The sequence below is a fragment of the Plectropomus leopardus genome, chromosome 5 (assembly GCF_008729295.1).
Source record: "Plectropomus leopardus isolate mb chromosome 5, YSFRI_Pleo_2.0, whole genome shotgun sequence".
NCBI lineage: Eukaryota > Metazoa > Chordata > Actinopteri > Perciformes > Serranidae > Plectropomus > Plectropomus leopardus.
In genome coordinates, this window is record NC_056467.1 from 9,489,918 (window position 1) to 9,512,343 (window position 22,426).

General features: G+C 40.4%; 1 protein-coding gene across 1 annotated transcript in view; it reads left to right on the forward strand.

Moving 5' to 3' along the window:
- kirrel3b (kirre like nephrin family adhesion molecule 3b) overlaps positions 1-22,426 on the forward strand; it is a 189,438-nt gene that overhangs the window by 100,816 nt on the left and 66,196 nt on the right. Inside the window, exons 2-3 of the mRNA XM_042486954.1 lie at positions 8,790-8,936; positions 16,589-16,738. Of these exons, the coding sequence (XP_042342888.1) occupies positions 8,790-8,936; positions 16,589-16,738 (297 nt within the window). The remainder of the gene's footprint in view (positions 1-8,789; positions 8,937-16,588; positions 16,739-22,426) is intronic.

Sequence of the window (22,426 nt, forward strand, 5' to 3'; positions counted from 1 at the left end):
TAGCCTTGAGCTCTGAAAATAAACATTCAAACAAATACTCCAGTGACAGGGAGCACTGAAGAGGCAGGAGGCGGTGAAGTGGTGAAAGTTGACAAAGAAAGGATGTAATGATGGAGTTTAGAAACAGAAGGGACCCTTCCTATTTAATCAGGCCCCATCTGAAGTCCCAAACTTCTCCTCTTCTCCATCTCCCTCACTCATTTGCATCTCTTTTATGTCCCTGATTCCCATTATGCAAAAGTGTACCCTAAAAAAAAAAAAGTAGTCCCGTTTGCAAAGCGAGTCGCTCCATTTCCCCACACTTTTTTAATCAATACCAGCCAGGGGAGGAGGGTTATGTGGCGTTCAGTCCCATTTATGCTAACTAGAATATTTGAACCATTTTCTTTGAACTGTAGTTACCTTGGAAACCAGCCCACAGGAGTTGCTGCTATACACCAGTAAATATGATCAGTGGTCAGACCAGGTCCTGTGTTTCCAGAACAAAGCTCGCATACAGTACATCCAGTAAGTGGATCACTTTGTGTTTGATTTCACGTTGCTTGGACTGCTTAAAGGCTTGCGACCTTAAAGACCTTCATATTTCATTAAAGCACTCTCCCTATTTATCCACCATAGAAGGAGTTAAAACAGATTTGTTTGTTGACTGCTCTGGATTTTTGGAAGTGCGCAGGAATCCATTCCACGACTCGTGATGTCTTGATGACCTTTGGGTCCCCGGTATTTGAACTGCCAGAGCCATGCAGCCTAGAGAGATTTAATAAACTGTTTGTGGCCCCTGATACTCCAGTTGCGGATGTCCATGGAATCACACTTCTTTTGGCTGTGTTGCCGATGATAAAGCGAGTGCCCACGAGGCCTTCCCACTGTTGCCATTTGTAATTTTTAGAAGTCATCATCGGAGGCGATCCGTCTTGATTATGCCTTGGCAACTGTCATGCTCCACTAATGCACAGTGTGAGAGAGGGCATAAATACAACTTCTTCCAGCAGCACTGATGTTTATCTTCCCTGCTTCATGAATTTGCATTCCCACAGACAAATCTTACTAATAATGGCAGCCATCACAGCACAGATAGGGCTGGCGTATTATCAGTCTGCATACAACAGTGTTTGTTTTACAAGTGGACAGGCAGGAAAAAGGATTTGAACATTCTGATGAGGAAGACAGATTGATAGTATTACATGTCTTCTCTAATGGGCTTGATAGAGCTTTATGAAATATTCATTATTGGTAACTATTGTTGTGACTTTGCCAGCTGCATCTGAGGGATTACATTTTTATATTAATGAAGTAGCCGCATGTAACAAAAGCCTAGCTGCTCTGAGAAATAGGCCACAAAACCTTGGTGAAAGCAAGTTGGAGAATTTCAAAAAAACAGAATCTCACAAAAAAGTTTTTTCAAAATGCCATTATTACAGTGAATATCTGTGTACCACCCAGAGTGGAGCATAGATTCTACAGCAAATATTTGAGGCCTTGTCATTCCTGCTGTTCTCGCTCTCTCTAAAGGTAGACCTTTTTTCCACAGTCTCATAAAATTTCTTCTTTTCACAACACACTGAAGGTAAATTTCTGTTACAGCGACTCGAGTTTATAAAAAGGTGTCGTACTTAAACAATTTCCTGTGCATCAGCTGTGGGTGTAGACATCTTTTATTTGTAACTACATGCTGTACTGTTCATGGAGTTTCACAGATTTATTTCATCAAGGTGAGCTAAGCTATTCCTTTTTAGTCTCTTTCATCTGCAGAGTCACTGCCTGCATGCCCTCAGACTTAACACCGAGATTAGCATGCTGTCTAACACAATGTGTGCCTGTGCGTGTGGATGTGTCTGAGTGTGTGTGCTGTGTGTGGTGTATTGTCTCTATGTGTCATGTATCTCTATTTATTGTGTACTAAACATTAGAAATATGGCTTTAATAAGTTCAAACTGCCAAATATCAGGAAAATTACCCTCTAAATGCCTTGTTAAACTATGAGCAGCAAATCAATCAGAGCTAATCAGAGTGATTGGGTGACTTATGTGGTGACCAGTTGCTTCTGAATTTATATTGTGGATAAATTGGATTATAAAACATAGTTGATCAAAGCATGACTTTTAGTGGCCGTAACTGGTAATTAGTTGGCTGTTTGCCTGCCAAGTTTCTGTCACACATTTGCAGTAATGTTGCTTTAACATCTCTGAAATCAGGCTTGCCTTCTTTTTTTTTCAAATTCGTCAAAATGCTTTTCCAGAATGTACTTAATACCATTCTGAAACGGAATTTTACAAACATGGATGGGAGTCATAAAGCCACAGGCAAGATAGAAATCATTCTTGTGCGGTTTTTATGGATTGATGATTCTCACAGCAGCACGCTTCACTGACGATGTCAAATTAATGATCATGCTTGCAGATAATTAAAGAGCAAAAAAATCATGGACATTAGGCCTATGGTGAGAATGAGAGAATACATACTGGCGTTGTGGACTTGTGACTGATCAGTGTCTGGTGACAACGGAAAAGAATGTGTGGCGCTGTTTCAGAAGTTGGATGTGCATTACAGGATCCATATTGCAGGAGATCTATGTTTATATTGAACTTCAGGCCAAAAAATGCACCGCTGGAGTCCTTTTACAAGTGTTAAGTAATTATTTACCAGCTTTGGAAAGGCTAGAAAAAAAGAGTCTAGTTATGCACTTGAAAAATTTACTTCTCTGCTTCCTGTGAGATGCATCTCCTCTTTGTTGTTGGACCTGTAGGGCCCCTGCAGGGTGAGCGGATAATATTTTTACAAGGTCCAGGTGGTCATTACAATGAGATCTATAAGAATAACTTGATAGTCTCTAAGTCACATCTTTATAAAAAGCGGCTAGCATGTGTCACCTATGGCAACGCTACCAGTGGATTACAGGGAAGATAAAAATAAACCTCTCCTCCTCAGTTTCCCCCACCTGTTTCTCTCTCCACTCCTACCACTTACGTGCCACTGAAAACTACCAGCAGCAATGTCATAAAAAGAGAAACCATGGTCATTGGCTACCGAACTGCGATACATGACCAGCTCACCCACTCTTCCATATTCTGAAGCCCTCCTGTGCTTCTAAATTGCTGGAATAAAATGCCCAGGCCAGAGGGGTAATAGTTTTTGATAATGATCCTGGGCTAAGCTTTGGTGCTGTGTGGCCACATGCCGCACAGACAGCATGCTGATTATTTCTCTGAAGTGAGCTGGATGTGTGTCCGTAACGGTAATTTCCAGGCCTGATTGGCAAAGAGCGATGAAATTGGGGGCAGTTAGCACTGAGGGGAAAATAGTGCTGGAGTGTGTGGAATTGCAGCAGCCGTCCAATGGTAAACAAATTATCTCAAGTGAAATGACAACATTAGGCAATGCAAAGTGCCAGTCCACATTATGAATATAGCTCTGCACAGTTTTTTAACTATCTGCTTTTTTCCACCATTTGAAACAACCAGGCAGTCTTTATCAAAGATCTTTGGCCTAACCTTTCTAAATACAGGGCATTCAATCAAAATCAGCATGAATCATAGCCATTTATATGACGCCAAGAAATATATGCGGTATATAATGCATAAACATTTGCACAGGGCTCATGACTAATTTACTTACCTGAATTTATAAAAGATATGTTGATATAGAGATATAGGAAACATTTGTGGATAAACGCAGACTAGCTTTGAGTTCTTGTCTTAAAAATAACCTAACCTTTGCTTATAGATAATGTATGGTGCCTCTTATATAATGTCTGTGCGGCCGGAAGAGTGTGTGCACAATAATCTCATGCAGACAAATGTAGTATTTTTAAAATGTTGTGTGAGGAATCCCTTCCTATCCTTGAAGATGTAGCCTGCAGGTCCATGCTATGACCATTACTGAAATTATGTTGCTCTCCATATCGTGATTGAACATTATGCCAAGATAGAAAATAATAAGTTACACCTCTTTTCTTTTTCTTTTTTTTATTATCTTTCACACTGACCTTTATCGCAAAGTGTGTGATAACATCGTCAAAATCTGCAGTGTGTCTTTAAGAAAAGGTGGCTGTTAGATAACGGGTAGATAAGCTCCTGTGAAAGATTTAAGCAACAGCACAACCCTCAATTTAGCAAATCCAAAGTGCTGAAGGAAAACATTCTTGTCTTAACGTCACTAAATACATGGGAATAAACCAAGTAGTTTACTTTTTCTTATTTTATGTTATCAGAAGTTCTATTCATAGTACAGGTTTGGCTGTTGCTGTGAGAAAACCCACGGGGCTGTTGTCTCTAGCGACAGACAAAAGATGTCTGGTTCTGCTCTGTGTGCCCACACATTTACAGATCCTAACCCCTGAAGTCAAGGCCCATTTGCCTCACAGCAAATTGGCATGTCTAGACTGTTCTTCATTTTAGTATTCATGGTTGTTTTTTTTGTTTTTTTTTAACCAAGCTCTCTAGTAAACCCTATCAGGGTGCTTAATAAGCATTATTACTGTAGCACAATCACCCTACCCCTCTATTACCATCACTGATGAAGTGATGAAGTGTGGCGCTTAATTCTTAATTGGGCATTTTTGCTATGAAAATTTTTTTTATGACTAAGTGAGGGGACAGAGGTTGTCTTCACACTGGTGCACATCATGCCTGACAGACAATAAAGAAGAGGTAGAACAGGGATATGCTTTTAAAATACTTTTTTTTCTTTTTTTTTTTTTTTTGCCAGCGCTGTGATGCCCAGTGAAGGATAAATGTGGCAGATGTGACAGAGATATATTCGCTGCAGAGGGAATGGATAACCAAATGTAGCCACCTTGATGTAAGACCCAGCCTTCTCAAACACATCACCTCATTCCTTTACTGCTGTGTCCCTATGAAGACTCAGCCAGGCTTTAAATTGAATGAAGGAGGTCACTTTTTAACTGCTCAAGTGACAAGTACAAGCGGGTGGCGGTTGAGTCTTTGATTCTTTCTATCAGCAGCGTATTTTAATAGCCCTCTTAGGACATCAGTCTTGGAACGTCAACAGTACAGACTTTTAAGAAAATGTGCTTAATGAGTATTTGATTTAGTGCGGAGGTCCAAGTCTCAAGTCCCATTGAAGAGGGGCGTGCTGAAGTAGACCCTTAGGGTCCTTAAAAAATGTGTTTGAACCTGTCAGCCCCCCTTGTTTGAGAACAGTCTTGGTCTGCTCTGTTTACTGTAAACTAAACAAGATTTCGTTATAAGAAGCATTCTAATTTCTGTCTCAAGTCCATCTGTAGTCCATGTAGGTCAGTCATGTTTTAACAGCAGGTACCGTCCACGTGGACAATCGCAACACATTTGCTGAAAATTCATTTTGGAAACCCACTGGCTATTGTCTGATGACAAGTTAGGTTCACATTGACTTTTTTATTTATCTGCATTTATATCAGATATCTGCCTGTACGGATTAGCCAAAATTGATCTGCGGACTGAAGAGAGTCTTGGCCCACATGTCTGCCAAACACCACATCAGCCCAAAATATTGGCCCTCACCCAGTGAGGCTTTAGCGTCATCAAACTGAAAGCTAATGGATTCCAAGATTGGGTCTGCTCAATCTTAATTCTGATTGGCTGGTGGTTGTTGAATAATCACTATGCTTATTGTCATGCATTTTCTGTTTATATGTTCTGCAGTTGCCTTGCCATTTGTAGCAGCCATGGCTTTGCTCCTGTTTTCTGAGGGCTTTTTTAAAGATCTATTACAGCTGTTTAGTAATGTACTTACATAAATAAAACCAAAGGCTAACTTTCAGTCCCCAGTATGGGGATCAAGATCACAAAATACTGGATCCTACAATTCCGATGATATGTCCTAATTGTGTCATGTGTTAAAGTGAATTCTCATGTCTGTTTCTGAAAAGTTAAAAATAAGAATATGCTGGAGAAATCAGCAGTGTGCTCCTAGTCGTGCAGACAAAGTTAAAGCAAAGTAATAGCTCACATATTCATATTTGTGTAAGAGATGTGCAATTCACTTGAGAGCAGTTAATCGATATTGTTGAGGGGGCTGTTTGAGAAGTCAGATATCTGTGTTCAACAGTTTCAGGACAAAATGTAACAGAATAAACAGAATTAGCATGAACTCCTACTGCAAATGAAGTGCTAAAATCCTGCCTCTGTGCAAACACAACGTCAAATATCAAACACCTAAGAATGTTCAATCTGACACTGAACTGATCTGTTTAGAGAGAAGTATGACAGGGAGCTCTGTCTGAAAAATAATCGCAAATCTATTTTTTATTTGATAAATCATAAGGCAAGGAGTCCAACGGAGGGGGACAGGAGCAAGAATATAGGCAGAGTGTAGGAAGTCTGCAGGCATGTGTGCTGCCAACAGAGGCGTCCCTCCAATGTTAAATCAATTACAGCACAGGCTGAACTGTTTGATAATATCAGTCATGACTGAGCAGATACAAGATTCCCTGGCGGTTACATTGTTTTTCCGGAATTTGCCAAGAGATCTGTCGAGTAGCTGTCTATATGTTGGCGTGCTTCATCTGCGTACTGACTGTGTAGCAGAGTACAGCCGAGATAAGCCCCTCACGTGGGAACACAGTAAGGCTTGAACAAAGATGTCTAGGTTTGAAGGGCAATACATATGGCAAGATAAAGTCTCACCTAGCCAGCAGCACCCACAGTATACATGCATGCTTTCAAAAGGCCGTGATATAAACAGTCAAGTCTCAAGGTGATGAAAAGTACATTATGTATGGCAAACACTTTATTTCCTGCATTCTGTTGAATTTTTATGCACTAATTTATGCCTTTTCTACATCAATTTATGGTGTATGCCTTAAGGCATGTAAAGGAAAACACAAAATTCAAGTGCAAAGTGATAATTCAAAGTATATAAATACAAGAGAATATAATGCAGTAAGGCTCTCAGAAATTCTGTATTACTTTCAAATAATTATTCTCCTATAGATCCAATTTTCTTATTTAATATAGCTTCAGAACACATTCAGGCATTATATTATTTTGTACTGTTTTGTGTCTTGGAAGCAAGTGAATGCAGAACCTTTCCCAAACAATGAGGACTTACTTCCTTTATAAACTCATAGCTCATTTTTGGAATGTCTGATATGTGCAGCAAGCTCTCTTTTTTTCTTTGTGTTTTGGCAGATTGCAACCATTGCTTTTACCAGAGTTTCCTCTTCAAGTAACATCTTAGCAAGTTAAAAATGAAAAACGTCCTCTGTTTCATCAACGTTTTTATACTGGGGAGGGGGCAACTGCACACTGGGGGTGACATGTCCCTTGCATCCCTCCCCCAAAACCTATGCCTATATATTGATTAAAATGAGACAGGTTTGTGTGTTTCTGTTTGTGTATGTGATGTGTAGGTGTGAGGAATGAGAGTGTATGAATCAATATGAAAACTTCTGCTTACATCTCTAACAAGCTATCCATCACATGGAATTCACTTCAAGGCTGAAAAACGACTTGTGGGGATTCTAATGGCATTTTCCAACTAAATTAAAATCAGTTTCTTGTATGACAACAATATTTTTCTCTGATGTGGTTTGAAATTGTAGAACAAAGCCAATCAATTTCCCTGTCTGCAATAGGATAAGTAATTTCCTTTGAATATCAAACCAATCATACAAAGAACTGCAGAAGATGACTGCAATGTGATACCAAGATGTTGTAAGATGAAAACACGCTTTCTCGTTCTCCCCGTCGTCTCTGTACTGCTTATTATTGTAATTCACTACATGTTATTCTTCTATCAGCTTTTTATTTGCATATGATTAAGTTAAGAAAAATGTGCGTGAGCCCATTTCAGCATAATAGGAGTACATGCTCTGGTTTGTACTTGTGTCTGTGTTTGTGCTGCTGTAAATATCGAGGAGAAGGAATAAGTTGTTCGGGGGGAAAAAAGGCAGACATTCTGATCCAAGCAAAAAAACTTAGAAGTTTAAAAATAAGAAATAACTGCTAACAAAACTGTCTGGGTAAAGTGCGAGAGAGAAAGTGACACTTTTAAACCTTTGCTGTAGTTCCTGCTCTCAGATCGTCTGTATGAATGCATGTCGGTGTGTATGTGTGTGTGTAGGCTTTAGTTGATAGGCAGCCTGCCAGTGTTTCTAACTACACATCAGTACCACTCTGTACCATCCACTCTGATCCACAACATAACCCCCCTCCCTCTCCACCGCCACCGTACCCCTCCCCATTAACACACCCTCTGCCTCTAATGGAGTTCACTGCACACCACTTTCTGCCTGAACACACAGTAGAGGAGTGCAGCTAATAGCAGTTGCACAGTTGGAATACATGGGTGTGAGCTCGAGTTAATGTATGCCACTAGAGCAGTGTTGGCAGACAAGATCGTGTTATCTGCTGTGGTGTGCAAGAGCCCAGCACATCTGTACGATGACATCCTTCATAAATGAACCAAGCTGTGCTGTGACGGCTGTCTCTTAGCCTGTGCTGCAGTCATGGTACCGTACTGACACCTCTGATGCATGTACAGTATCTTGTCTCCGTATCATGAATAGTAAAAGAATGTGCCACGTTTGTATATCACACTTTAGGGTTCCTTTAATATGAGTTTGACAAGAGGTTTGACTGAAATTGGTGGAAATGGGCATATGGTGCACTTCCCTTCATTTTCCCTTCATTCAGCGCTTGAAATGCTGAAAGCAGGTGTTTGTAAGGCACACTTGTTCCCGTCTTTGATCATGAATTTTGTATGCCCTCTTCTCCTGATTAGATTAACATGATGTAATGATTTAAATGGGTCAGATCTAACCTTGCCCTTCTTCTTTTCTTCCACAGGAGCGGCCATGTTTTCCCAGCAACCACAGGACCTGGTGGTAGTGGCAGGCCAGCCGGTGACATTACCATGCACCATCCCTGGTTACCATGGCGTTGTCCTGTGGATCAAAGATGGCTTGGCACTGGGAGTTGGCAGAGACCTCTCTGGTGAGTAATGAAGGGTAGAACATTGTAATCTGAGTTCCATTAGCACAGGCGAAGCCCTCTACTGGACTCTTTGTGTTATATTCTTCTTATCACGAGCACACATTTACACACGAAGAAAAGCATAAGACCCAGGACACACTGCATGTGAGAGCACCACGTGATTGCAGCCTTGCGGAGCTGCTATGTCATGAACTCTTGTGTTGTTCACACTGGCAGCATTGTTGTTGCAATGCTGCTTTAGAGCTGCCTGCTACCGTAACTACTGTAATTCCACAACTAAAGCACGTTCTCCACTTGTTTATGAAGCTCCCTTAGCTCCTGCATTGTCAACAACGCAGTCCTGCTAATATTTCACAATAAATCTTGTGTCAACAAGTGCGGGGATTCTACTGACAGAAACATTGTCAGAGAGCTTTTATTTTGAAACAGAATCAGGAAAAGTTGAGTAAAACAGATACATTTATATGTCTTTTTGGGCCCTATTTAGATGCGTTATAGCGCATGGCGCAAATGCATTTAGCGTGTGCCAAAGTCCATTTTGCTAGTTAAACGGCAGATAATCTGGGTACCAGTGCAGCGCACAGTGCGTCAGCTCCCATTCCCTTTAAAAGCCAGGTGCACCAGGAATTGGTGGATTGCAATCTAAATGACGGATGTGGCGAATTACAGATATGAGAGTTGTCCTGCTGAAGTAACCGATCTGCTTGTGTGTGAGGTGAAGGCGCGCAAGGAGATAATTTGCGGAAGCAGCAGATATCCACCAAAAACAGCAGATGTAAAGCAGGCGTGAGAGGACATGGCAGTGCAGGTTCCATCATTCTTTTTGAACCTCCAGAACGGCCGTACAATGCAGAAAAGTGTACAGTGATGTGAGGAGGAGGGGTAAACAAAGCTCGCTGCTCAGCGTAAAAATCAAGCAGAAACAGGAGGAGCTGATCTCTCAGTGCACGGGTTGCTGCTGGAATATTTGGGCTAACTGGCATCGGCACACACAGTTCAGCCTCACGCCTTCCTATGTCCTGTAATGTGCCCTCATTTGTGTCCAAGAGACATCCATGAAGCATATCAATGTTGTGCAACACACAACATGACCCATCAATGCTCCAATTTTGAGGGCTGTATTAATGTTCCACCTGAATTATCCAAACATCTGACCTGCATGCAGGTGCATCTTGCTATCTGAATAATCCACCCATAAAAAATCTGACGTCAGGACAGTATAAGGTCTATGAGCCGAGCAGGAACCACCGGGCAGGATGACTGGGAGAAACACTCACTGCGGAAGTAGATCCAGAAACTAGAAAACTTTTTTAGTGTAAGCACCAGGAGAACAACTCCACAGGAATGAATAGTCGCCAACTTTAGTCTGCTGTCTAGGTATTATTGAAGTCGAATGCGTGCTTGTGATTAGAGGAGTATTACTGAAAGAGTCCGGTAGAGGGAGGAGACTGTGTGAGATAGAACAGCATTTATCCCTCTTGAGAGCATCACCTTGCATTTCCTCTTCATCCTCAGTTTCCTCTATTTATTACACTTTCTAATATAACTGTCATATTGAAATTACCACTTCTTTCAAACTAAAGCCCCCACATGTCGACATCCTACCCTCTGCCAAATATATCACTCCACAGATGCATAAAGAGGTCTCATAATAATGTGTTACAACAGAAGTATTACATTACAAGTGTTATGTAAAACACCAATAATTGTATCACTCAACATGACCAAACAGAATCAAAAATTAATTTCTATGTCTGTGCTAGATGCAGACCTACATCTCTTATACTTTGTGTTTGGCAGAGGAGCACAAAAATCCAAATGAAATGTGAAAATCAATAGTGGCACTGGTCTTTCTCTGGTGCTTCAGACTGCTAAATGGCTTTTTGAAGAGTAGCTAGCGTCCTCTAATTACACTGCACCTCGTGTATAATTGCCTTAATTGTTTAATTTGGAGTAAAAGTGAGTACTGCACTGTCATTTAGTAGCCTGTTGTTCCACCAATTGAGGCTTTATGTTTATTCATGACCTTGATGAATTTCAAGGAAGCACATCACTCCTCTAAATAAACATTTACAACCTTTGAAGCACTGAGCTATTGAATGAGAAAATCCATAAAAGTATAGTGCGCACGCATCATTTCCTGAAATGATCATTAAATTCTTCCAAAACAGAGATCCATTTGAATCTGTACACAGCACTCCATACAAGGTAGGTTGCATTACTCTGTAGGGGCAGAGTCTTAAGCTTAAAGTTTTCTAATTTGCCTCACATGCCACCCCTAGATGGCAACTAAAAACTCATTGCCAGTCATTGCAATTCAAGGGAGCAAAATATCCATCTGCAGCCATTTTTTAAAATACAAAAGTCTCTTTTGATCAGAAACAATTACATCAGTACTTCACGAAAGATTGGGGGTCTCCTACCCTCTGACCTTTAGCAAACGCCGCCGATGTGGTCTGTAATTAAACCTCAGTGGCTGACAGAGCCCCAGTAAAGCCATCCTATTCCCTCGTCAGGTTCTTATCAGGCCCAGGGGAGACTGAGAGGTTGCAGTAAACAATGGTCCTGCAGCCTTCAAGTCTCCTTTGAAGGAAAAGGAGGAAGACAGGGAGAGTGCTTATGATGGATCAAGATAGAATGAGAGAGAGAAAGTGGAAGGAAAAGAGAGCACAATTTTATTTAGGGTCAGTGGAACAGAGATGTAGAGTTTGTTTTGTCCTCTTCTATTTCTATTGATTTAACAAGACAGGACAGTCAAGTTGAAATCTAATTTCAATGGTGGACAACGACAGAGAGAAGGAGAAGAACAAAGAAGATGCAAAGAATACTCACTCCTTTAACAACACATCTGTGAAGAGTTTGACAGTCATGAACAAGATGCAGTAAACCTGACCTTCTCTGCAACCATTCTCTTCATATTTACAGTACAGTTGGAATGATCCTTTTCTCTTTAACCGTTTAAAAAATGCAATGGGTTTATTTATGAGGAGGAATAGCTGCCTGCCTGATAGGTTGCTAAAATCAACAGTATGATACGGACAGGGGGCTGAGTGCCTTCTATTGAGACGGATGACACTTTTTCAAAAATAAAGAGCTCCACAGCTGTCCTTTTTATCACTACTGCCTACATAAACAAGCAATGCACGCGGCAGTAAAAGAGTGATGGTGCATCCACCGCAAGATGTACACAATGAACGGAAAGTGGCAGCTGTATACATAGAAAGTGCGACGAATCAAATGTCGCATGGAGCATTTCCATAATATAGGTCTGCTCGGCAATTCATAGAAAGAAGCTGCGTCGGCAACGGTGTTCTCCGCCTGGGACCTGTTTCCATTCACAGGAGCAGTGATTAAACCAAGAAAACCCTTTCACCATTCAGCGCGAGAAATCACAGCACAAAAGCCAATGATTCCTATCTGTCCCTGAATTTCCTATTCATTTCCCTTTGTGTCACGCGTTTCCAATCTAATTAAAGAAAAGCAAAGTAGCCCCACAACTGCTAAGAACATACCAATCAGTGGTATGAATATGCATTATAGGGATCTGCTACACGCTATCATGGTGACAACAGACAAAGCAGCTACAAGTGAATTCTCCTGTGCATGCAGTAAAGACGGAGGAGGTGTTTGTATACATTAAGCCATGCACTTGGGATATAGGAAAATGAGCTCTTGAGAAGAGAAACTGACATAAAGCAGTCCCTCAGCGCCATGCATGTGTCACTCTTGCCTCTCGAGAGCAAATTTTTCACTGGTCACCTGTTCACAGCTGCAGCCAAACTGTTTCTATCCCCTGGTGGTTACACTGTGTGAAACATGTTCTAGGTGAGTGTTATAAATCACTAGGCCACGCCTCAAGTGTCTGTATACTCACACACGCACACATGCACGTACACCATTGATCCAGCCTCAAGACAAATCCATTTCCCTCTGATGGATTCATTACTCCTTAATGGGCCTATTTTACATTGTTTGCTTTGGGTAACACATTGTGTCTTTGAAATTTGCTGAGATCTAAGATCAATGGCCCTTTACAGGTACACATCACATGTGCAGAGGTGATCAGTCTTCATGTATGCCAGGGTAATTTAAGTCATATTGACACAATGCATGATCGAGGTGATTACTAGGTGACAAAAACACATTAACGTATGTTTCCTTTGTTTGGAAATGAGTTTATAAAATTCTTATGATAACTATCCTCCACGAATGCAAATGACTTTTCCTTTTGGATCCAGCTAATGCACAGAGATGAAACTGGAACAGAGCCATATTCTCACACAGCAAAATTATTCTTAGTTTGCCAGAGGCACAGATGAGGTAATTGGTCAGATCATCTGTTTGTGTAACAGAAATTTACAGGGCTTATACCTTGCAGCAATTAAAACAAGCAAAACAAAAGTGCATTTACGGTATGTTCTGTTTTAGGGGAAGGTACTCTAAGCGCTTGCTAGGTGGACTGGAGTCAACTGAAGGTCACACCATTCAAAATCTGCAATAATCATTACCCTTGTGATCTGCAATGGCATTATTGCTGTGAATCTCATCAATGGACATAAAATTAAAGCAAAATGGTTCTCTAGGTGACCTTGAGTGCATAATGGTGCGTCCTCTATTTTAGGCTTTATCCTGAGCATGAAAAAGCAGAAAGCTCTTTTACAGTCAGTGGTTATTAATGTTATTAATGGAAGCTTTTAGTTATGATCAAGTCTCTATTAACCTCTATAAACAGATATATTTCTGCATATGTATGCAGAATCTGCAGGCAATGGGGTAGGATGTTGACTTGGGTGGAGGGGGTAATGATGGATCCATCAATATTAAGTGCAAAATCCTTGGTGGGGCAGGTAAGGGAGTTTGGGCTAATGATTTAGATTTCTGACTTATTGCAATTGAGTGTCCATGTTTTAATATCTGTTAGGCAGGTGATGAGGGTGGATTGAACGGCAGCAGTGATGGTCTTGAAGGTGAGGTAGAATTGAGTATCATCACTGTAACAGTGGAACTAGAGGCCATTGTGATGAAGGATCTGTCCACGTGGTAACATGCAAAGGATGACAAGAAGGGGGCCAAGCACTGAACCTTGGGGGACACCATGGGATGATTTGCAGTTGTTGATAGAGAGGTCTGTCTAAGAGTTAGGACTGGAACCAGGAGAGGCCAATTGTAGTCCAAGTACAATTGGCCCATCAAGTTAGAGAGGGCTTTCGTTGCACACAGGTAAACAGTCCATGTGCAGAACAAAAGAGGCAGAACACATTGGCCTGAATCCAATCTCAGAAACCACGGACTATCATGTGATGATGATTTATGTTTTTAGCATTTTTTTTCCTACTTTGTCTGCAGTCATATGCAGATATCTGTGTATAAAGAGTGGCCAAATGTTGTCTTGACCTGTCTTGCTTTCCTTATTGAACTATAAATAATGACTGGTGCATGTAAGAGGAAGTCTTGGCCCCCAAAGGTTTATCATCATCAGACCATAGCTGATAGACTTCCAAGGTTAGGACACTATTAACCCTGTGATATTTGCAACCTATGTTGCTGAAGCCCTGGTATCACTCATACTCCCTTTCCACCATCAGGAACCGATTCTGTTCTGCTTCCTGCGCCTAATTTTTAACCTTTCAGAGCATTTTGAATAAAAATGTATATTGGTTCAGAACCTGAAAAGTTGGTTCTCAGCTGGAACTAAAAAAATAGCAAGGTTCTCGTAACCTGAAGTGGGAATCATGAGGACTTAATTAGGATTGTCATATTCTACAAATTGAATCAATAATGGAGACTCCTAATTAGAATCATCTGGAAAAAAAATAGTGCAGTGGTCTCATTAATAGTTGGTCCATGCTTGGTATAGGATGAAAATCTATAACAAAAGCACAAAAGTAATCAACGTGATCCACAGTTTTGCTACTACTGTTTACTATTCACTTGTGCTATGCCCTCCATTGATGACATGTCCTTGACAATGACTCTGCACAAAACTGGTGAAAACAGGAGCTTATTTGCTAGATGGCACCAAGGTTACAAGAATCATAAATAAAACTACCTCAAGAACCAGAGGTAGTTTTTTTTGGAAAAGGGGTCTCAGTATAGGACATATCTGAGCAAATATGGTAGAAAGAGGCACTTCATCCCCTGTGTTACTAGTTTTTCCACAAAACATTTAAAGGTGCAGCTTCCAACTTTGCTCATTTTTTAGTTAGCTTGCCACATATTTTTGCCTTCCTCTGTTTATCTCCTCCCAGCTTCAATGTTTATGTTTGGACGTAGTTTTGTCCTTCGTCCTCCCACTGAATAGACCCTTAAGATTAAACGCTACACGTAGGAGGATGGAATGCAGAGAGTGGCTTAATCAGCTGTAACTCACCCCACCAGCATAAAATGAGGCCCACTTCATGCTCTATTAAAGGCAACTGGATTCAATGAAGCAACAGTCAGTAATTGGACTTTGAGCATGCGATGGGTTTTTTCAGTAGACAAATTCCAGGGTTTAAAAGCTCTTCTAAGGCTGCCCAGTCTGTTATGTTCCTTTTGGGTGCTAAAACGTATAACCAGCCTGTAAAAACCTTTACAGTGAAAGGCTGGAGTGTTTTGGGATCTCTGAAGTGAACATGAGTCATTGGCTAGCTGTTACTGAGAAATCAATATTTTTCTCCCCAACATTTGTTGGCAATGACCCAACAGTTGAATGAGTACTGACAGTTTTTCTTTTGGAAAGGAAATGACAAGTGTGTGAGTCTAAAGTGTGAAGTTTACTTTTTACAAAGCACACAGCTAAAGTGAGGCTTTGTTAAAAGTCTGGCCTTTTCTGCTGTAAAACTCTCAAATCCTATCCACTTGTTTCTTCATCAATCAATTACTTTTTAAGGACCACTAGAGGAAAAATTCTTTGCTGGAAATTTGTAACATTTTTTTGGACATATTTATTTTAATCCACATACTGTATCAGCAATAATTGGAAAGATAGAGTGAGAGAAAAAGAAAAGAGATCTTTAGAGGCGAGCCGCTCTAAAAGCATGAGAAATACCCCATAAAGCTCCTCAGTCAAACACATTCTTCTTTTTGCTTATTTGCCCCAGTGGAGGGATGCACTCCACAAGATACTCTCAATGCATATTTCGATAACAGTTAGGGGATATCTTTAAAACCATCTTGCTTGACTTGTGTAAAATGCCTAGGTCTCTTGGATATTACTCTGTTTTCTTGCATTATTAAACTATAAATCATTTCTCAGTGCAATGCTGAAACAACTCAAATTTTAGCTGTTCCTGTTTACAGCTGTAGTAAATCCAGTAACCTCCACAGCAGCTCGTTAACAATACCAGGAGTGCCATAAAAATGCTCTTTTGACTATTTATGTATAATCTTACATTGTGAGGAAATTAGCTTATAAGTAATCAAAAGCTATTCTCACATATGAAGTAATCTCTAAAATTCACCTAGTGACTGTTTAAATTGTGGTGCTCAATTACAGTGCCCAAGCCAATATTGTGTAATTTTAATGCATTTGCCAATTAAGATTGACCTCATAATAATATACATTGTGTCTTTTTGTTGTGCTTTGTTGATTCTATAAACTGTAAAAAACTAATTACACATTAGCAGTATTTGGATTTTGAAGGTGATTAAAACATGTGTTTGCTCTGCAGGCTATCCTCGTTACACAGTGATTGGCGACCATGGTTCAGGGGAACATCATTTGCGGATCCAGCGTGTCGAGTTGATGGATGACGCTGTGTTTGAGTGCCAGGCTGTCCAGGCTGCCATGAGGTCCCGTCCTGCTCGTCTGACTGTGCTGGGTGAGTCCGAATTAAACACACAGAGCCCAAACAACACCACTGTAGTGCCAACCACCCCCAATGGTGGAAGTGCTAAGCAACTAGTGGAAAAGGCTTCGCTGGCGTCAGTGGTTTCGCACTCTGTCATTGTTTTTTTTTTAGTGTTTCATTCTAGTTCAAAAGTGCTGTTGAGGATTTGAGGACAAATTCACAGGATTTGTCTTTATTGCTCTCCGAGCTATGCGTGTGGCATCTGAAATTTATTTTGGACAAATGCAGCATAAAATACGGAAATAAACGTCCAGGTGTTGGGAAGGAAAACAGGACAAATAGCTTATAAGCATCATCCCAAATATCCAACCCAAATCTACACTCTTGAGCCTTAACAACACTGGGCAGAAGTACTGCCACTGCTCTAGGGGCCTCAAACAAAAGTGGTCCTTCACAACAATAAAAGTATACAGTATGGGTTCTTGTTCACTTTCCAATTACACAGAAAATATGAATATAGGTACATGCTCCAACACAGGTGTTCACATGGAGTCTCACTCTTAACATGATGAAACATCTACAGTAAATCCTGAGAACAAAAGATGCGCTGTTTTGTGGATTAAAACCATCAGAAAGGAATTAAATCAATGCTAATGTATCCCATTTGGCACATAGTGTCAATATGACTGAACTTTTACAGACCCCTACATTTCCACTTTAATTTCTTTCCTCTCCATGCTGCCTCCATTTTCATTATTACTGCAAGCTTGAGAGGTTACTGGTTCTTAATTAAACTTTATTGGGTTATCACTCAGCGATGCCATTTCTGGCTTTTTGGTTAGCACCAGTGCAATCGCAGGCTAACGTCTCTTTCTTAGGCCCTTCAAGCCTCCTGCTGCTTCCGGTCTCCTGTGGCCTCTCATAACCTCCCTGGCTGGAGGATTGCTGGATAGATAGCTTGAGTCATTGACGGCGCAAAAGAGACCAAGGGAGAAGGGATGAGGAAAGAAAGGATGAGAGGGTAGAGAGAGAGAAAGTGGGAGGGTCTGCCATGCAGTATCCTCACCACGAGTGGCTGATCCGCCTTATTGATCCAGCCTAATGAAAAGTGAAACTAACGATTTGTAGGGGAGAAGGCAGCAGGAGTAAAAAGAGAGAAGGGAAGACAAATTGCGGCGTAACGTTTCTCTGGCTGCCAAGCCCCCTGCAAATGGATATGAGTGAATAATTATGGATACTTCTACTGAGAGCTGAAAATGCAACTGCACTTTCCTACCTACTGTCCTTCTTTTTCGACTTGCTCTAGTCTTTCACAGTTTAGCTGCTCTGATGGTAGGCTTTTTACAGAAACTGCCATTTGATCTGTGTCAAGGACAGAAGAGAGAGAAGAATTCAGCATGTGTAGCTGTACCACTTAGTAAGGTAATTGCTAATGTGTTTGATCAATCAGCACTTAAAGGAAGACTTTACCCACAAAATGACCATTTGTAAAGGAGTTACCCATGCCATGTTATCTTGAATTTGTGAGGACAAGTTTATTTTGCATGTCTCTGTGGAAAACCACTCTGCTCTCACCAATGGTGCAAGCAGCTTATTACAACCTATACTTTGGTTTATGTAAGGCGATGCCCTCTAGTAGCCATAGTGATATTACAGGTGAAGAGGAGGAAATGACCTGACATAGCAAAAAAAGCAACAAAGTCCATGTAATGTACGAATACAGAGTAAGCCTAATATAGGGATGGTGCATGGGTCAAACCAGCTCGGGATTTTCAGCAAAGACACCAAAGTTCATGTTTAAAAGTCAAGGTTGACAAACATCACATTACGTACGTCATACGTCACAAAAATACTTATTTAATGCCAAACAATGTTTTTGTTCTTAACCTTAACACATAGTTTTGGATCAGAACTAAAAACCTGAAAAGACATTCAGGAAGTGTTTAAAACTTTGTTAGGATGGTTATATTTGCTGTTTTAGATAAATCAATTTGAAAGTCAGTGGATAAAGACATATTCTGTTGTTTAGCACTGTTGAAAATGGTGAACATCTTGATTTATTGATTAATTGAGGACCAAGTTTAACAACAGCAAAACTTCATCAAAACAAACATTTACTTAGTCTTGTAGAACTTACGTTGTTCAGTCCAAGTCTCATTTATCTAGTTATTTGCTCATTACTTCCAGAAGACATGTGTTTTCACTTAAACCCTACTATTTAAATCTGACTGAAAATGAGTTTTTTCCACGCTCTCTTCAGTGTCAGACTCTAATACTATTTCTCCAATACTACTTTTTTTGTTGTGAAAATGCATGTGTTTGTGAATAAGAGAGCATACGACTGAATAAACGAGACTTGGATAATACTACAGGAGTTGTGGGAGTTTGTAAAGGGATCTTTTGATATAGTTTTGCTGTTTTTAAACATTGCTGCCAATCAATCAATAAACCGATATGTCTACCATTCACTGTACAGGCATGCAAGGAATATGTTCTCTTTACAAATTCAATATAACTCAGTATGACTGATGATTTACAAATGGTCATTCTGCTGGTGAACTATAACTTTAAACTTAATGCATTTTAGGTGTTGACAATAATATCGCTAAACAGTATATTTAATGCCAATTTCTATAGCCTTCTTAGTATGCTTGGGAGTTTCTTTATGTGTGAATATGGCATTTCAGTAAATTCATGATCTAGTGAACAGCTGCCATATACAGCAGATGCAAATAATTCTTGGTTTTCATTTTAATCCCCTTGACACTGTGCTTTCCTGGTTTGGCAAACCTTACACTGACTACTCAACGTAATTAAAACAAAGAAACAAATTATTTGCAAATGCTCGACTTTGGACTGCAAGCGACGTGCAGCAGTAGGAAGTGCACTAGTTGGCCCCTACTGTATTTAAATAACCAATCAGCAATGAGAAAAGGGGGAAGCCTTTATTACCTATTTGGCTGATTGAGGCTGAGAGAGTTTATCATTCCTCCCCATAAGCCCAAATAGAAGGTGTTTGTTTAATCCCCTGCCGAGCTAGCTGACTCCTGAATGCACTGCCAGGGAGAGCTGCCGGCTGACACACACACACACACGCACACACACACACACACACACACACACACACACACACACACACACACACACGCACACACACACACACACACATACAAGGTAATGGAGGAAATATATGCAAGGCCTGTGTCACTGCAAACTCCAAGCTGTCAATTACTTGCCAGTGGTGACAGAGTGTGTCTATCGACTTGGAAGACAGCTACGGCCCCACACACCTATGCGCGCACACACACACACACAAAAATACATATGGCATATACACAATATGCTTACACACGCATCCAAATCCACCAGTGCACACACACGCGGCTTCCTCTCTTGGAGCTGACAGCAGAATAAATCTAAAACTCTCCCCTCCATCTTTCATAACTCAATATCATCTCAAACTCCTCCATGTGCCACATCAGAGGAAGTTCTCTCCTCTTGACTTTGATAGGCTCGGAAATAACATAACATAAATATTTACTTACACATAGAGAGAGACCTTTATCACTGCCAGAGAGGGGCTACTCTGCTTTTCTTTTTAATGATTTGCTCGAGTTCATCCTTGAAAGCCAAGCAGTTCAGTTGAGCCAAAGATGAAGCAGCAGTGACCTTACCTGACCTGCCCATTTAGAGGAAAATGTTTAATAAGTAGAAAAGGCTTTTGTTTTACTTTCATTCATTTCAGCCAACACTTCAAGTGCAAGAGGGATGCAATTAAAGAGGAAAACACTGAACACATCACCATTCACAAACAATAATGAAGTTCCTTCATTAAAGGGCTCCGATGGCAAAATGGACGGTGAACTTAACCCTTCCCAGCATTTGCATAGCTTGCAGGCTTACCCTCGTACGCCAAAGGAGAATCAAGGTCTTGTGAATTAGTCATGAGGGAAGAGAATGGAGGGTTTCAGGTCCAAAAAAGACCCCTGAGGCTAATTATATCCCTTGCAGCGAGTTGGCGCCGCTCCAGACCTTTGCTCTAATCTTTCTTCCTTAGGTTGGGGACCACTAGAACAAAGGGAAAGGAGATCACCTTGTTTGATTAGGGTCTCCAGCTGAAAAACTAGTTTGAGGTACTCTTTTTTCTCAGAAGTGTGTTAATCTTTTTCCACAAATGTAAAATGCGTCATAATGTCACAACGAAATCTGGTGCCATTTGTTGACTCATTGCTGACATTTTCGTACGTCAGTTTCTGTCTTAAATGTTTCTCTGTCTGTAACATCCTTTGTCTTTTACTTCATTCCTAGTTAATGCACAGCCATGGATTTATTTGACTGCTGAATTCTCTTCTTTTTAGTGTCATGTTAAAGGCATATGCAATTAATGCAGAGACACTTCGTACATCCACATCCATCTCTGTTAATTGAAGTTTTTAAATTGCTCATTAGGTATTTACTTCACCAGAGATCAACCTCGAAGATAACTAAGTGGCCTAGATGACTCCTCTACTTGAACTAATTCTTAAGTCATTAATTAGAGTTGAGCTGCTGTCGCTGTTTTCATGTGTTTTCTCGCGTTAACTTACTGACATTTTTAACTTTTGTCACTTTATATTGATATGTAAAGCATAGAAATTATGTTTACTAATTACAAAACTGCAAAGCACTGTGACAAAGTGTTGCTTTGCAAACTTTTGCAAGGGCGTGCATGCATGATCGGCTTTATTTATTTATTTATTTTTTTATTTATTTATATAGCTGTCAGGACTGACAGGATCCCTGCAGTCGTATATGAACATCATATACAGTTAATAAGGTAAATGTGTTATTGTACATTTCATAACTGGAGAAGCAAAGGATATTATTAGTGTTTTAAATAGTGCCTGAAGACATTGCAATCATGTCAGTGTTTAATTATACTGTAAAGGGTTAATTATTGCATTACTAATAATATTAAAAGTGCAGAGGTACACTTGTAGGAGGTATTCTAAAAATAATATTTGTTCTTGAAACAGTTAATAATGCATTTGTCATGTGAGCGAAGTCATCTCTCTTTTTTTCTTATTGCTGCTGTAATATGCTGATTAGCTTTGCATTTGAAGCGATATCTGGTTCTTTCCATTATAACAATGAGATGTATGAAAAGTCTTTGAAGGGGGTGAAACTTAAAAGACCTTTGACTCGATCTTTCAAGATGACAGACATTCATAAACACAGTGCGATCCTGTTTTTCTGACAAACATAACTGATAGCGTGTCATTTGAATGAGCCATTGTGCGCAAGATATTTGTTTTCCCTTTGCTGCATTGTTAATGTTTTGGACCCGTGCTTCAGCAGCAATGTTCATGAACACAAAAGCCCAAGGGTATGTTTTCTTGTTGTTGCTTCCAATCGTCGAAGCTGAATCAGCCGTTTCTGTGGATAAGTCTGAATTCATTATTTCTCAAGGATCACACTAGCATCCCTTTTAGTAATGGGACCGAGCTTTGAGGGTAGGGTTGAAAGATGGAAATAGTAAAATGCTGCTGAGGAATTTGAAGTTTTCATGCTAAAACAGTCACGTTCAACATGATTCATGAATGTGTATTTTGTCATAAGCGCTGTCCATGGGGCTGACATTGTCTCCACTGAGAGTGTGTGAGCTCATTCACAGCCAGTGATACTCCTCACAGCAGCTGCGGACCTAAGTCTGAACCTGACCTGAGCAATGATGGGTTT